This window comes from Mycetomoellerius zeteki, unplaced genomic scaffold, assembly GCF_001594055.1.
Source record: "Mycetomoellerius zeteki isolate Tzet28-1 unplaced genomic scaffold, Tzet1.0 scaffold441, whole genome shotgun sequence".
NCBI lineage: Eukaryota > Metazoa > Arthropoda > Insecta > Hymenoptera > Formicidae > Mycetomoellerius > Mycetomoellerius zeteki.
The window spans coordinates 18,210-36,754 of NW_017257437.1; the positions used below are offsets into that span (position 1 = coordinate 18,210).

The 18,545-nt window shown below is 37.7% G+C and overlaps 1 protein-coding gene and 1 long non-coding RNA gene across 2 annotated transcripts; one reads left to right on the forward strand and one right to left on the reverse strand.

Annotated features, from left to right (window-relative positions):
* Positions 1-1,139: 1,139 nt before the first annotated feature.
* LOC108726841 (uncharacterized) lies at positions 1,140-12,273 on the forward strand. The gene is made up of 2 exons (XR_001936820.1): positions 1,140-1,258; positions 11,930-12,273. It is a non-coding gene; the product is annotated as an uncharacterized lncRNA (long non-coding RNA).
* Positions 12,274-13,375: 1,102 nt separating this feature from the next.
* LOC108726840 (uncharacterized) lies at positions 13,376-18,281 on the reverse strand. The gene is made up of 4 exons (XM_018454624.1): positions 17,795-18,281; positions 16,477-17,697; positions 16,018-16,398; positions 13,376-15,828 (listed from the first exon to the last, which is right to left on the reverse strand). The coding sequence occupies exons 1-4, from the start codon at positions 18,279-18,281 to the stop codon at positions 13,376-13,378; spliced, it is 4,542 nt and encodes a 1,513-aa protein (XP_018310126.1).
* Positions 18,282-18,545: the final 264 nt, after the last annotated feature.

The following is an 18,545-nucleotide window of genomic DNA, read 5'->3' on the forward strand; positions in this document are numbered from 1 at the left end:
GGGTTTAGTTTTTGAGATATTTGGCTGGATCATTTAAAATGGGACACCCTGTATAATAAATAAAAGCGTATTAAAAACGTATTCAGCGTTATATTCTGTTTTGCTTAATTCTCCCCCTTATCCCCTCCTACAAAGGTATGAAGTGATGAAACGGCTTGAATTGCTTGGATCCATCATTAATTTCTTTGCTAAATGAACGCTAATCATGTTGGTTCTTATTACAACTACAATAATTCGCGGAAGCATTAACGCCAATGGCGAATTTGATACATAATTCTTAAAGTATTTCAATCAAATAATTACTTCGTCTCACATCGATAATGCCAAATTCCAAAAAAGAAACAATGCCAAATTCCATTCCAAAAGAATAATACGTAATTATTAATTTAAAATTCCAAATCCATTATAATTTATCAAATAATATGAGAGACTCTGTAGTATGCGATACGCCGGCGGTAGCAGTCTCATGGTTTGCCGCTCGACCTTGAGACTCGCTCCTACTCTGATCATACTTCCCCCACTCTAATAAACAATCTGCTACTCTTCCAAACCTATATCCCGCTCGCGCACCGCGCCGAACCGTCTCTCTTTCTCCCAACTCCGCGCACGGCGCGACGTATCATATGACGCAAGAATTCTACGCCAAACCGCGGGTCATAAGGTAAATAGGCGACATTCCGTGAACGCGAAAATGCAGTAATTAAAAAATGCGAAAATATCTAAATGGTTATTATTAAATACGTTATTATTAAATACGTTATTATTAAATACGTAACAAAATTGGTGACAGCGGTGGGATAGTAACAGACAATCACTGCACCCTAACACTGTAATTCAAAGATGCGAAAATATCTAAATGATTACTACTTAATACGTAACATAATTGGTGACAGCGGTGGAATAGTAACAGGCAACCGCTGCACCCTAACACTGTAATTCAAAGATGCGAAAATATCTAAATGGTTACTACTAAATACGTAACACATACTCGTATATTAATATATTCTATGTACGTATATAGTATATATATATATATTAATATGATTTTATTTTGTAATGTTATGATATCATATATTTTTGTTGCAGAAATATATATGCAAATAAAATAACACGGGAAAAAAACAGGTAATAGATAATATTTTCTATTTTTCATATGAGATTTAATGTGTAACAAAATTTTATACTATCAGCAATATGGAATCTGAACAGAAACACTGCCAATTATTGTTGATGACGTGGATGCTGAGATAGTTAAACCGTAAGTCTTAATTTATTATAAATTACATTAAATCGAATGTAGATTTTTATTATCATATTTGTGTAGACTAATATTAATTTTCATCAAATTTTATTCATTTAACCCTGTAAGGCCCAGTACATAATTAGGTACATTCACTTTGAGCTTTCCTAAATACTATTTCTATTGACACTGTGATATGGCGCTAGTAAGCTTATTTTAGTAATTTAGTTATGTTAGGTGGCGCCCTAGTAGTATGTTTTGTGCGTTGGTTTTCCTCTCTCTAATATATAATATATATTCTATTCTAAGATCGTCCCTTTTTACTTTCGTATTATTGCTTCCTGCGTACACGTTTATATCAATTATTATCATCAAATAAATATTTTATTTACGTTAATTTCCGAACGTTATCATTAATCCCACCGGATCATCACTGTTGTGAGTATTGCGAAGGGAAAGTGGTACCGGAAACCAGGTCCGCTGGTGATGTCAGAAATATACTGAACATATACGAGGAGTCAAGAGGTGTCGAAAAGAGTAGAGAATTAGAGCGATGTACAATGAGATGTGCTGCTGAGCTTTATTCGAAGTCAACTGACAATAGTCTAGAATTAAGCGATATACGTATAGAGGTACCGAGAGGTAACCTTCGCTTCGCGGGAAAGACAGAAAAGTTACGAATATATACATCGTGTGACACGAAGTAAATAGCTGATCGGTAGAAAAACTATCATGAATTCTGACCGTGTCGGTATCGATAACAAGCGCGTTTTGAACAGAATAATTGTTGACAGAAATAAACGCTGAAAGTAAATCGATAACGAGCACACATGTTTAATAATATTATTTATATGAATCTCTGAATATAATATGCCGATATAAAATAATTAGTGTACTGAACATTTACTGAGTTTAGTCTAAACAATCACATATTATATTAGCGACGAGGATTAAAGTTACAAGCCTGTGCAATTCATAACGACCAAGGCAGCCATAAGTTAAAAGGTTAGAAATACCGAACGATTTTGATAAGGAAAAGCAGCAATTGCAGAAGGTGCAAGAACAGATGATTGAGCAGCAGCAAGTACTCGATCGTAGGAGAAAAGAACAAGAGCAATTTAAAACTCATTGTCAGTTGCAGCAGAACAATTGCAGTTAATCGAATTGCAAAAGCAGTTGCAGCAGCAAAAAGGCGAAATTCATCTGGTGCGACAGTCAGTCGATGCAAGTAAAGAAATGCAGAGAGCAAATAATGCCAAGCATCACATTTTATTCTACAATCGGGGCATTTAGCAGAATTTCGCATCGGTGAAGATTGGAATTTTTACCAGGTCTCGGGCAGTACTTTGTTGCTAATCAAGTGTCGCAGAAACGTAAAGTAGCAGTATTAATAACCCTGATAGGACAGGACGCATACAAAATCTTAAAAGACCTCTGTGATCCCGTATTACCAGAATCCAGGTCTTATGAAGAATTATGTGAGATATTGAAGAAACAATTTGCCTAGAGTATCAATCTTTAAGGAAAGAATCGAATTTTACGATTTGAAGCAAGTTGAAAAAGAATCTGTGAACGAGTGGTTTGCCCGAATTAAGAGCAAGGCAAGCAATTGCAAATTTGGTGTACAACTGGACGACTACATCAAAGACAGGTTCGTGGCCAAATTAAGAAGAGGGTCAATTCTGGACAGTCTGCAAAGAGGATCATACGGCAACGCTTCAATCTGTTTTGGAAGTGGCTAGGAAGAAAGAAGCAGCTCTGGCAACATCATCCAAGGCGGATACGGTGGATATCCACAGCATAAGACAAGGAAAAGCTAAGGTGGCTTATCGGAAAGGAGAGGGACAGGAAAAGAAGAAAGCAGCGGAGCAGCATCAAGAATCCCTAGAGGAACCGAAGTGTGTGCATTGCGGGGGCACCAAGCATGTTTTCGCAAAGTGCAAGTACAAGGCATACAAGTGTAAGATTTATAGTAAAGTAGGCCATTTGGCTAAAATTTGTAAAAGCGGTAAAAATGCAATATCTAGTACAAATTATTTAGAATCGGAAGCGAAAAACGGCGATACGAAGATTGTAGACATGTATAATTTATGCAATGTAGTTAACAGCGAGGAGCCTTTAATGATTAATGTTGATATAGAAGATCAATCTATTAATATGGAATTAGATACAGGTGCAGGTAAATCAATAATACCGGAGAAAATTTTCAAAGAAAAATTTGGACAGTGCATATGGCGCCAGCAAGTAGGCCGCCCGCACATACGGGCGCTGCAAAACAAAAACCAGGCGCAGCAAGTTTTCGCACAAGCACTACGCGGGCCCCGTTTTCTCGCGAGTGCTTGCGTCGAGCATACCGCGAGTAGCGCAACGCAACCCCCAGGGGACGAAAGCGCAAAGCGTGTACTCACGCGAGAAACTCACCCCAACGAGGGATAAAAAGCCCGTCGCGACAACGGCCCGACGCTCACGGCGCTTCCGAGAGACTACTGTGTTGTAACCAGGAAAAGACGCTCCGGCTATTCTCAGCACAAGAGAGAGTGTATCCCAGCAGACAACCTGCAGCGAGTACCGAGGCCCGCAGAGGGGCTATCCAGGCTGGCCACCGCTTCACGGGACTACCACGGGCAGCGACGGGGAACTGGCAGCTGCACAGGCTGGATATATCCCCGAGGCGCCTTCGACTGATGTTGCCGCCAAGAGTGACGTTCAACGAGAGGGACAGCCGCCGACATCGATCTACATCACCGAGCTACCTTTTTGCGCCAGAGTTGTTGTCATCCTTGCCGGACACTCCTCCCGGCCGAGGCATCATTCTACCACGCCGCCCACAGCATCGGCAGCAACGCAGACGTCTGAAGGAGAGTGGACACCGACAAGACCGCCGCAGGGAACATACTTGTCGCATACGCCACCGGGCATACCGCCAGAGTGGAGAAAATACCTGCGGCCCTTGGTCCCGCCTGACTGTATCCTCGCGGACCGGAACAACAACGAGCAGGAGTCTTTGCGGTGGACGACCACACTGCCGTAACTCAGCTACCGAGAGCGACTAGCGCCGTAACTCGCGAAAAACGGCCCTTTTCAGGGCCCCCTGTATATATATATAAACGTGTAAATATATTGTACATAGATTCGTACATCACTGTGTTGTAACTGCAGCATTTTCGCTACTCCTGCTTTGTACCGTGCGCACGGAGAACAGTGAGGCCGATAGCGACGGTCATCATTTTTATCCTGTGAAGTGAGCCCCTCGGGCCTTCACGCAAAGCGAGCTCTCCCACGGGCCTTTGCCGCAAAGTGAGCTCTACCACGGGCCTTTGCATTGCGGAGCGAGCTCTTATACGGGCCTCTGCGTATCCTCGAAGTGAGCTCATCCTCGGGCCTTCGAATTCAGAGCGAGCCCCTTTTGGGCCTCTGTACAACGGTCCTGGCCGTAGGCAACTACCACCCTGCCACGGAAACGCCGACGGGACTGCTCCGGTCCCCCTCACACCACCGGTGAACTTCCTCCGGAGAGGCCACTCTCGACCCGGGAATTAGCTTCTTCCCGTGGAAGCTCGTACCACTGAGGTTTCCACGAGAGAGTACTCTCATCAGGGACCCTCGACGGCGGCCATCCACCACCATCGGGACGCAGACGAATGTGTGGCCTCCGCTGCCATCCGCACCGTTACCGCCACCGGAGGAACTCGAGGAGTTCAAGATCGGACCACCGCTCAGCCCGCTGCCGCTCACGCCCGTGAAACCGAGGACGCCGGGACGAAGGAAGAGGAAGAGGAAGCGGATTAACCCGCGGTTATCCCAGCAACTCTTCGGGACCGACTCCGACACGGGAGACTCCGACAAGGAAAATACTTTACACTGACACATACACACACACACATTCACACGCGCCGCAAGGCGCCATAAAGAAATCCATTTAATACCAAGAGGTACTACTGTATAGTGTACAAATCTTAATAAAGAGCAATCTATTTTTAATTGTGGAATCACATTCATTAAGCGTGCACCCATCCACATAAGGAAACGACCATTAATGCCTATTTAATTGTAATTAAGAAAAGAAGTAGGATTTTAATGGGCAGAGATTTAATGAAACTTTTGAAAATTGAGATAGCATCCTTGTATTCGTTAAATGAGAACATTAGTCTGGAGGGATCATTGCAAGAGTATAAGGATTTATTCAAGGACGAGCTAGGTAAATATAAGTTTGAAAACATAGACCTTAAGTTAGCACGAGAGACAAATCTGATTTTTGTCAAGCCAAGGCCAATACCGTTAGCATTCAAGGAGAAAGTAGGTGAACAGCTGAAAGAATTAGAAAAAAAAGGAATAATCGAGAGAGTTGATAACTTGGTATGGGATACGCCATTAGTGCCAATCATTAAAAAAGACGATAGTTTAAGAATTTGTGCGGATTATAAGGTAACAGTCAATAAATATCTTGAAGACGTTAAGCATCCATTAACAAGAATTGAGGAGTTATTTGCGGCATTAAGCAACGGAGAATTTTTCACGAAATTAGATCTCACGGCAACGTATAATCAGTTGGAAGTTTCGGAAGAAACCAGTAAACTATTGGCTTGGAGTACTCATAAGGGAATTTATTTACTTAAAAGGTTACCTTTTGAAAACAAACCAGCTTGTTCAATTTTTCAGAGAACTATGGAAAAGATCTTGCAAGGTATAAAAAACGTAATTAATTTCATAAATGATATTGTAATTATAGGCGCGAATAAAGAAGAGCATTTGCAAAATTTAAGAGAAGTATTTATCAGGTATGTAAATATGAAACCGGAATTTTTTTATAGAAAATACGCGTTTATTGCATGAAAATGATAAAAAATATTTTATTTGAAGTATTGCCCATCGCTAACTATACATTTTTCCCACCTGTCTGACAATTTGTGGATGCCACGCCAAAAAAATTGTTACTCTTATGAGCCAAACCAGTCATCTAGCCATTTTCGTACATCTTCGTAAGAAGTGAAGCGCTGCTGAGCAAGTGCGTGTCCCATCGATGCAAATAAGTAGTAATCGGACGGAGCCAAGTCTGGTGAGTAAGCCGCATGCGAAAGTACAATATTTCCCTACCAAACGCCTCAATCGTTTTCTTGACCAGTTTTGCTGTGTGTGATGGTGTATTATCATGAAGCAAAATCACTTTGTGTTGCCTTTTTTGATATTCCGGTCGTTTTTCACGCAAAGCTTGATTCAAATTGATCATTTGTTGTCGGTAGCGTTCAGTATTAACGGTTTCGCCAGGTTTTAGCAGCTCATAATAGATCACACCTTTCTGATCCCACCAAACACAGAGCATTGTCTTCCGTCCATAGCGATTTGGTCTTGCAGTCGAAGTCGATGGTTCGCCTGGAATTACCCATGATCTTTTACGCTTAGGATTCTCAAAATATATCCACTTTTCATCGCCAGTCACAATTCGATGGAGAAATGACTTTCTTTTGTACCTGGCGAGCAGCATTTCGCAAATGGTTTTTCGGTTTTTCTGCTGTCTTTCATTCAGTTCACGTGGAATTCATTTTCCCATCTTCTGGATCTTTCCCATGGATTTCAAACGTATGGAGACGGCTTCTCGTGTCACATTCAATTGATCCGCGAGTTGTTGAGTTTGAGCGTCATTCTCATCCAACAATGCTTGCAATTCGCTGTCTTCAAACTTTTTCGGTGGTTTTCCACGTTTTTCGTTTCTCACGTCAAAATCGCCACTTTTGAATTTTTTAAACCACTCAAAGCACTGTGATTGACCAAGAGCATGCTCACCGTAAGCTTCGACAAGCATTCGATGCGATTCTGCAGCAGTTTTCTTCAAATGGTAACAGAAAATCAATGCTGTCCGCAAATCATAGTTTCCAGGCACAAAATTCGACATGTTCAACGCTATTACAAACTATACTGTTGTATGAAACTTGTATTGTTGTGAGTTGAAAATTTTTGTCAGATGTCAGAACAAGGAAATGACGTCAATGACGCGGTCTGACGGCAACTACATTGACAGCTATGGCCATCTATTGGTAAATTCCGGTTTCATATTTACATACCTGATAAACGTCTTTCAGAGGCAGGATTCAAAATTAATTTTTAAAAATCAGTATTTTTTCAACCTGAAATTAGATATTTAGGGCATGTTATTAATAAGGAAGGATTACATAAAGATCCTAAAAAAATAGCAGCTATAGTAGAAGCGCCTAAGCCAAAAAATAAAGCGGAAGTTAAGGCCTTTATTGGCATGATTAATTATTATGGTAAGTTTATACCAAATTTATCGCAAATACTTTCACCTTTGTATGAGCTCCAAGGCAATAAGGTATTTAAATAGACGAGGCAGTGTGAAGTGTTTAAAAAAATTAAAAACGAATTAGTTTCAGACAGGAATCTAGTACATTTCAATAAAGAATGGAAGCTTAAACTAGTCTGTGATGCGTCAGAGGTAGGCATAGGAGCGGTCTTGTTGCACATTTTGCCAAACGGTACAGAAAAACCGGTTGCTTTCGCGTCCAGAATATTGCATGAAGCAAAAAAGAATTACTCGGTAATACATAAGGAAGCGTTAGCTATTTATTGGGCCGCGAATAAATTTTATCAGTACTTAATGGGTAATGAATTCATTTTGTGTTCAGATCATAAACCGTTAATTGCTTTGTTTGGAGAGCACAAAGGTATTCCGCAAATGGCTGCGGGCAGACTACAGAGATGGGCTTTGTTTTTAAATGGTTTTAGATACAAATTTGAGCACATTAAAGGCACCAATAATGATGGAGTGGATGGCCTATCTAGACTGCCTAGAACAGATAAAGTTAAAGAGGTGGAAGTTGAAGATTATTTTCAAAAAAAAGAAAAGAATTAAGAAAAGACAAAACATTAAGTAAAGTATATTTATATGCGAGGAATGGATGGCCGAAAGAAACTAGCGAGGATGTAAAAGAGTTTGCGAATAAGGCGGATGAAATTAGCATTGAAAGTGAACTCCTTATGTGGGGATATAGAGTTATTGTGTCGTGTACCATTGGTACCGTGGTAAATTTAGAAAAGCTCTATTAGAAGAGATACACGGAGCTCATTTAGGAATTGCAAAAATGAAAGCAGTAGCAAGGCAATACTTTTGGTGGCCTAAAATTGATAAAGAAATAGAGAGTTATGTTAAGGATTGCAAAGTATAGAACCGTGGCCAGTAATCCTAGTAAGTCACCGTTAATCAAGTTCCCAGAAGCGGAATTTCCATTCGATAGAATCCATATTGACTTCGCGGGACCCTTTAAAGATAAAACTTATTTAGTTGTAATTGATGCGTTTTCAAAGTGGCCGGAAGTATTTTAAATGTCTAACACGAATGCAGAAGGGACTATTGAAAGGCTAAGAAAGTGTTTCGCTCATTTTGGTCTTCCGCGAATGATATTTTCAGATAATGGCAGACAATTTGTGTCGGAGGAATTCGCTAAGTTTTGTAGGAACAATGGAATTAACCATAGAACATCAGCTCCTTATCATCCTACCACTAACGGTTTGGCAGAAAATGCGGTAGGGAATTTTAAGCGTGGGCTATTAAAAGCGTTAGCAGATAAGCGAAATGCGTCAGTGAGTACAACTACATTAATTAATAGATATTTAGCATCATATAGAAATGCACCACATACTAGTATAGGAGAGTCCAGCTAAGTTAATATTGGGTCGCGAAATGAGAACTAGATTGAGTTTGTTGACCAGATCGGAAAGAGAAAAGGCTAGAGAAAAACACATGCAATATTTTAGAGGAAATAGAGAAATCGAGTTTGAAATAGGAGACTTGATATATGTGAAAGATTATAAGTGTCTAACGAAGCCAACATGGCGAAAGCAATTATTAAGGATAAGTTAGGCGTTAGAACTTATTTATGTAAAACGTTGGATGAGGAAGGGTTAGCATGGAAAAGACACAGAACAAATTGTTAAAATGAGAAAGTTTTATAGTGAGGAAGAAGCTTATTTGAAGCAAAGGAAAGAAGAAATTGCGAAAGAATTTCGAAATGAAAATAAGCGAGATGTTGTTCAAGAAGAAGAAAACGCTGAGATTAGCGTTACTAATGTTAAGTCTAAAAGAAGGATTAAACCGGTCGAGAAACTTAATCTATAGAATAGAATAAAGGCATTAATTATTTTTTTTTGTATTTTTTTATTTGATTGAGGAGGATATGTGATATATGGCGCTAGTTATTTTAGTTATGTTAGGTGGCGCCCTAGTAGTATGTTTTGTGCGTTGGTTTTCCTCTCTCTAATATATGTATTCTATTCTTGTAAGATCGTCCCTTTTTGCTTTCGTATTATTGCTTCCTGCGTACACATTTATATCATCAATTATTATCATCAATAAATATTTTATTTACGTTAATATCCGAACGTTATCATTAATCCCACCGGATCATCACAGACACAGTAGTGAATTCATAGTAAGTGTGAATTAAGAATATTATACCTGTCGGTATAATACTCTTAATTCACACTTACTAGTTGCAATTAGAATTGTCGTTTCAACTTAAAAAATAATAGTATTCTCACTAAACAAGCCACTATAGTGATTGTTTGCACAGCAAATTCACTGACACTTTTGTGTAACATATTATTCATGAAAATATCTAAACGATTAGTATTATAATTTCTTATTTTTTTATCTTCTTAAAGTACAAGATTGATTTTTCATGTTTATTATTAATTTAAGTATTTAATTGGAATTCTGTAGCTGGAGTGTATATATAAATATGAATGTACCTTCAAAAAAACAATTTTATTTGATTCACAAAATTCTTTATAAGGAACATTTTTAAAGATTATATTTTAAAGAAAAAAATTTTACTCAAACAGAATCTATGTCTGGGCCTTAAAGAGTTCAAGGGTATTAATGTTTTTAAATAAAATAAAGTTTGTGTACTAGAATATGCAACATATTGCACGCTAACATACATTAACATAATACATTTTATTTCTTCATATTATAATTTTGTATTTTATTTAGTAATCAATAAATAAAACAAGGGCAATCGAGCCAACTACAATATAAGATCTTTAATAAACGTATATATATACAATAATCAAACGTTTCGACACCGATCGGGTCATTTTCAATGTACAATAACAAAACATCTTACATACATAATCAGAAATTCAGTTAAAATATAATGTCCAGTAAGAATTTGGTTATATTCATAAAAAGCAGTCGATATTTAAAACTATTGAAGAGATCAAAACTCATTCTACCATCTGGATAAATAATAAATTAACGTTGCGTTATAAATTAGATAAACGATGTACATGTTTAGTAAAATAGATTAGAGAGAATGTAAATTAAATAAAACATATATACCTCATATTGTCTCAATGATGTAATGTAGACAACGATAGGAACACTCAGTTAACAAAAATATATTTTAAAAAAAGTTATGTATAATAAAAATTATTAAGCCATGATGCGCATGAATATAGCAAAGAATAAAGTTTCACATCAATAAAAATGGAATGATTGACAAAAAGATAAGAGAAAAATTTTTTACGATTCCTTATGTGAATTCGGTGTCGGAAAAGTTTGCTCCATTAGCCAATATGTGTCATTGTAAAATGGCCTTCTCGATACCAAACTCATTAAATAAATTCATAAAAAAGGGTAAAGATCAGCTAGATCCCTTATTTAATCAAAATGTAGTTTATAAGATCTCTTGTGATGATTGTGAAGCCAGTTACGTGGGTCAGACCAAAAGACAATTAAAGACAAGATTGCACGAACATGTCTCCGATATCAATAAGAAGTCAAAATCCCCAACAGTCATCACTTGTCATCGCATTGACCAGAATCATAATTTCGACTGGGATAATGTGGAAATATTAGACAGAGAAGCTTCGTTTAATAAGAGATTGATATCGGAGATGGTTCACATAAAACGACAAACGCATGGGCTAAATAAACAAAATGACACAGAATCCTTGCCAGAATCATACCTAAATATTATCCAATCTCTTTCCCCCTCCTAACAATGTCCTTGTCTCCTTCTTTATTATCTTTCCTATTTCCTTGTTTTCTTTTTGTCATAATGTCGCTTGACGTCGATTGAGTCTAAACGCTATATTCATGCGCATCATGGCTTAATAATTTTTATTATACATAACTTTTTTTAAAATATATTTTTGTTAACTGAGTGTTCCTATCGTTGTCTACATTACATCATTGAGACAATATGAGGTATATATGTTTTATTTAATTTACATTCTCTCTAATCTATTTTACTAAACATGTACATCGTTTATCTAATTTATAACGCAACGTTAATTTATTATTTATCCAGATGGTAGAATGAGTTTTGATCTCTTCAATAGTTTTAAATATGGACTGCTTTTTATGAATATAACCAAATTCTTACTGGACATCATATTTTAACTGAATTTCTGATTATGTATGTAAGATGTTTTGTTATTGTACATTGAAAATGACCCGATCGGTGTCGAAACGTTTGATTATTGTATATATATACGTTTATTAAAGATCTTATATTGTAGTTGGCTCGTTTACCCTTGTTTTATTTATTGATTTATTCTAATTGAGCCATATTAACATTTAATTATTTTATTTAGTAATCTTTTACTATTTGTTTCTGTTAGAATAATAAACCTTTTTTCTCAATATCTTATATAAATTTAAACTTGTTACAGAAGTACATCCAATGATACAAAACAGGACATGAAATCGTCGGAGGATAGCCCAAGGAAAAAGAAGCTGCATTTGAAGATCGTAAAATTGAAGGCACAAAATAAAACGCTCTGTGAAACAATCCGACGACTCCGTTTGAAAGAAAAGAAGAACATACAAGCCAAAAAAGAAACTAATGAACAAAAAACTTTACAAAAATTAGGCCGTAAGTTATTACCATAGAGTTTTAATAAAATATTAGCAGCATAAATTAATGCACAATGCAAAAACAAACGTGGCAGAAGATACGATCGTGATTTAAAAAAATTCGCTTTGTCATTGTATTTTTTAAGTCCAAGAAATTATAGAGAATTGAAGAAAACAATTGCATTGCCTTCAGTACGTTCTCTACAATTATTTACACAAACGTGGGACGTTGTGCCTTGCATTAATGACAAACTTTTTGAAGCACTTAAAGTAAAATTGACTAAATCAATAAATAAAAGAAGGGTTACGAGCCAGTTACAATATAAAGGATATTTAAAACACAAATAACATTACATAAATTGTCGGAGTATTCGGTCAGATTACAGTATTCAGTAAAACATATCGGTTATTTCCGTATTCTCTATTATTTGATGTGTGTGTAAAATTAGGATCATTTGATTGACGTAAAAATGATCTCATCTTATTTTTTAAAAAATCTACAATCTTACAAATAATTCAAAATAATAAACTGACATTGCGTTACAGTTTACATTAAATTATCAAGTATGTATATTTTATAGTAATTTAGTACCATACACAATTAAGTTACATACATATATATGTAGGAAATAAGATGATTCCAATGATGGAATGTTTGGTGAGCCAATATTTATTGGGTAACAATTCAGGAGAGATACACTAATCGTTCACGCTTCTTAGCTGTTACTATCCATTCTTCGACTGCCTCCTTCTTCCGCTCTAACCTTCCTTTACCTTTTTCTCCTTGCGCAGGCGCGCTGATATTCTAGCATATATCGCCATAGCCGGAAGCGCGCGAACAAAATAAAAATTTAGAAACGGAATATATACGCTTCCTACATTGTTAATTGTTTGTTTTATGCAATGATACACGGATATTCTCTAACAAAATATCTTTATTTGATAACTCAGTATACTAAACGTAGTAACTACGAAACGCAGATCGACACGTGATCGGTGTCCATTACAAAACTCAACCGTCTAACAATGAAAACAAAAACGTAGTTGTATCATGGCCGCGGTGGTCGCGTTTCCTTCTTCTCTGCTTCACGCTAGATCCGGTAGAAGGCGCTGAACTTTTAAGTGCGGTTTTCAAACTAAATTTACATCACAGCAAATGATTCGCTATTAATACAAGAAAATAATCGTAACTGAAAATTATAACTGAAATTATAATAAATATTAAACATCCCGCCGGCATTGCAAGACGAAGACTTGCAAGATCATCTACATATAATTGACGATGATATAGATATTGATGATGAACAGTATAAATTATGTGTCAATTGGTGTCTGGTTAAACGATTGACTGGTTCATTGGATACATCTACTTCTGGAAATGAAGTCAAAGGCACGCCGATCAAAAAATGAGCTGGTGTTAATGCAGCTAAATCTATACCATCATCTGTCAATGGACAGAGAGGTCGCGAATTGAGGCAGGCTTCTATTCGTACCAGCAGCGTATATAATTCCTCATTACTAAGAGGCGTCGTTCGAATGATTTTTCGCAGATGAGTTTTAGCGGACTTAATAGCGGCTTTCCATAGTCCTCCCATGTGAGGCGAATGTGGAGGGATTAAATTCCAGTTGATCGAATTTTCTACCAAAAAATCCGATATCTTCGCATGATGTTCTGGATTTCGCAGAACTTCACCAACTTCTCGCAGCTCGTTGTTCGCGCCAACGAAGTTTTTCGCATTATCTGAATAGAGATTCGCACATTTACCTCTACGTGCTATAAACCTTTGCAATGTTCTGATGAAAGCCAGAGTGCTTAAATCTACCACCAACTCTAGATGTACAGCACGCGTAGTGAAACATACGAAGATACATATATGTGCCTTATCAGTCTTGTTTCGTGATATCTTTATAGTAAAAGGCCCACCGTAATCGATTCCCGTGTTTAAGAACGGACGACTTGTCATAATACGTGTTGCTGGTAAATCACCCATCCGCTGCTGTAACATTGGAGGTTTAGCTCGAAAAGAAACGATATACTTTCGTAGTACATCCTTCACGGTGCATCGAGCATGAAGTGGCCAAAAATGTACGCGTATTGCTGCCAATAGAGCTTGAGGGCCCGCATGTAAATGCTTGTAATGCTCGTGTACAATAATCAATCGAGTTAGTGGGTGTTTTGACGGCAAGATAATTGGATATTTCTGAGCGTAAGGAATAGGTGCGTTCGATAACCTACCACCAACTCGCATCACGTTGTGGCCGTCCAGGAACGGAACTAATGAACGTAACTTACTTGTTTTACTTATTTGACCGCACGATTTTAAACTTCGTATATCATTGATAAAATCGCGATGCTGCGCTAATGAGACTAAAACCGTCATTGCATTCTTTAATTCTGCTACTGCCAACGGTCCTACAGTCCTCAAGTCAGGCTGCAACACGTTCTGTTTGAATCGTAAGCAATATCCTATCACTCGTTTTAACTTTGTCAAAGATGAAAATCTCAAGAACAACTCGTCACTATCATTTACTTGGCTATGGAAAATCTTTGTGGACTTTCGCTCCTCGAGAAGATCCTCACTAATATTGGTGGTTTCCTTAGGAAGAGGCCAATCCGTCGTCTTTAGCCAATCAGGACCATTCCACCACAGATGAGAGGCCTTTAATTGAGTTGGGTTCATTCCCCTTGATATAATATCAACAGAGTTTTCTTTTGAATTTACATAATTCCATCTTCCTTGGACGGTTAATTGCTGGATCTCTGTGACTCTATTTGCAACGAATTGCACCCATCGTGATGGTTCACCCTTTATCCAGGCGAGTGTGATTGTGGAGTCACTCCACAAGTATGTCGAGTCAGGAGTTATTGTTAATGCTTGCATGACTTGTCGATATAATTTGGCTAACAAGAGGGCTGCACATAGTTCTAATCTTGGTAACGAGACGTTTTTCAATGGTGCAACCTTTGATTTTGCACATAATAGATTAACCGTTGCTTCTCCGCTACTATTTATAGTTTTGATGTAAATGCAACAACCATATGCGATTTCTGAAGCGTTGCAGAAACCGTGTACCTCCATAGTGTTATATTCCTTACTAAATGCATGTCGAGGAGTTAATATTTCAGGAATGTACCGTATTTGGTCTTGAAAATATGACCATTTTGAGTGTAATTCGATGAGAACTGGATCGTCCCAATCAATCTTGAGACGCCAAAGATCTTGAAGTAAAAGTTTGGACTGTATTGTTATCGGTCCGATCAGACCGAGCGAGTCGAAAATCTGCGAAACAATGGATAATATGACTCTTTTCGTTAATTTTGATGGCTGAGTCCTCGCATTGATCCTGTATTGGAAGATATCCGAATTCGTATTCCATATAAGGCCTAAAGTGTTTACCTCTTTATCAAAGTTTACTGAATCTGTCGCTTCTTCCTCCTCAGCAGCGAGTATTGATTTTTCGTTCGAATTCCATTTATATAACTCAAAACATCCGCTGCGTAGAACGTTAGTAATATCTTCCTTCAGAATCTTCAATTGACTTAAATCATTTCCGCCGGTTATCAAGTTATCGACGTAGAAATCCCGCTTAATTGTTTCACTGGTTTTAGGCAAATTAGTTTGGCATTCCAAAGCCAATTGATGTAAACATCTTATGGCAAGAAAAGGTGCGCTTGCTAATCCGTACGTAACAGTATTCAAGCGAAAAGTCTGGACTGTTCCAGAAGGTTTCTTCTATAGAATTCGTTGTAAATCCTTTTGGTTGGGTTGTAGCAAGATTTGCCGATACATCTTATGAATATCAGACATAATAACGTATGTATACTGTCGAAAACGTAAAATAATATTGAATAAGGTGTTCTGAATGGTCGGTCCCACGAGTAATATATCGTTGAGTGATTTGCCTGAAGTCGTCTTGCAAGATGCGTCGAAAACTACCCGTACTTTGGTAGTACTGCTTGTTGACTTAACGACTGCGTGATGTGGAAGGTAATTCGCATGTTCAGCTTTGTCTTCGGCTTCTCTTATTTCACTCATGTGATCCAATCGCTCGTATTCCTGCATGAAACTGATGTATGCCTCCTTTAGCTTTACATCCTTGTGAAGTTTTCTTTCTACGGACCGTAAACGTCTCTCCGCAATTTCTTGCGACTTTCCGAGTGATGATATTGGACTCTTCAGTGGCAATTGCACGATGAATCTTCCATTTTCATCACGTTGATGGGTTGACACGAAATTGTCCTCGCATAGCTGCTCTTCTTTAGTATAAGGCTTTGATTTTGTAACTTCCTCCAGTTGTCAAAAACGCTCGAGCTGTTCTTGGATTTGTGAGTTCAGCGATAAATAACTTTGTGAAATGTTACATTGACTCGAGGACCTGCAGGGCACGAATGCGCCACCAATAATCCAACCTAACTTAGTTTCTTGCAATACCGGTTGATTATTGTCTAAACTGATGCGCCTTTCCTGCAGTAAATTATAAAACAGTGTAACACCGATTAACAAATCAATTTTAGCAGGAATATTATACTTCGGATCAGCTAGTAAAATGTTCTTGGGAATCGTGAATTGACATACGTCGAATTTGTCTGGCGGTAGCGTACCAGTAATCGAATCTACTACGAAACAGGATAATTCTGTATTATATTCGTTATATTTTGATTTCATAACGGTAGTGGCTCTGTCATTCACAAAAACGCTTGTTTGACCGATACCATTAATTAAATGATTTGTTTTAAAAGTATTTAATTGTAATCGTTGTAAACATAACTCCTCTGTCATAAAATGACTCTGAGACGCGGAATCGAGTAAGGCTCGACATTCTTGATAGTAACCGTTATGATCGCGTACAAGAACTATTGCTGTGGATAACAGAGAGTGCACTACACCTTTATTGGTACAATGCGACGTCGTGGCAGTAGTGCTAGTTCGTACCACAGAATCGTCTTCGGTTTTCTTATTTGGGACTTCCCTTTGTTCATTATCGATTGATTTAATCTGTGAATTATCATTGTCAAGATGTAACATTGTATTATGTCGACGCTTACATCGTTGGCAACTACCGAAAGTACATTCACGTTCAGGATGAGAACGTAAACAATTCAAGCAAACTTTCAATCGTTTCGCTTCTCGCAATCTTTCGTTGCTCGATAATTTACGAAATGATGGACATGCATATAGCCAATGTGAGTTTTTGCATAGTGGACATTGCTTCTCGACGGAAGATTGCGCAGTTAAACTTACAGATTTTTTCTGCGATTTCGTATTAGCCGATGAAGTATCCTTTAATTGGTTAGACAATAATGTCTCGAGAATTGAACAACGTTTATTCAGAAAATCGATGAATTCCTTCATACTTGGTAGTTCCGAAAATTCTCTTTTAAATTCCCATTCTCGTTTTGTCTTAACATCGAGTTTAGGCGTGAGCAAATGAATTAACAATGTATCCCAGGACTGAACCGATTGTTCGAGCTTTTCTAATGCAACCGTGTGTTGTTGTATGTCGTCAATTAATTTTCTCATGTTGATGCAAGATTCCTTTGTGAGAACTGGCAATTCAAAGACCGCTTGGATATGGTGATGTACTATTAATCGTTTATTTTCAAATCGCGATTTTAATAATGTCCACGCAGCATCATAATTTTCGTTCGACAAGCGATTGAAAGCATTGCGCAGCATTACCTTTAACTGCTGACTGCAGATAATAAAACTTTTGAATCTTTGACAAACTTGTATTAGAATCAATAATAGCTTCAAATGTATCGCGAAACGTGATCCATTGATCGTACTCACCATTAAAAGTCGGCAACTTTAAATCAGGTAATTTTAACAATGAATTTATATGTGTTGTAATATCGATAGCTGCCGGCGCTGTTAATTCCTTTGACGTGCTCGGACTTAACCTAGTCGCTGTGTTCCTTCCTAAAAGTATTGTAGCGTAAAATGTATCCTCGAATTTCGTACGTTCCTCTGTATCTACATCGGTCAACTCTTCGATGTGTGACTGAACCTCATCATACTCGGATAACAATTTCTCCGCACGTTCTAACCTTAATGGTAATTCCTGAGCGTTGGACGTATCTATATCAAGCTTTTTCAAGAATGTCTGGAACGTTGTAACCTTCGTTTTTATAATAGTTCGTTTCTTCGTTAATTCCTGTACGGACATTGTAAATACGGATATTGTTACAAGGTAAACAATTAATATGTAAGTGAAGCACCCGAATTGGTTCCTCTACTGATATATCGTGCGTTATTATCTAAAGCAATAACAAAACAGACGTATATTTAGAACGGACTTACAATTTTTGTCTTAATCGTCGTTAAATTTATATAACTGCTTCGAATTTGCACACCGATCCCGCATCAGATCTCGCGATCCACGCAAAAATGCCGAAAGATCTGGCTCGAAGGACCAACTTGTTAATTGTTT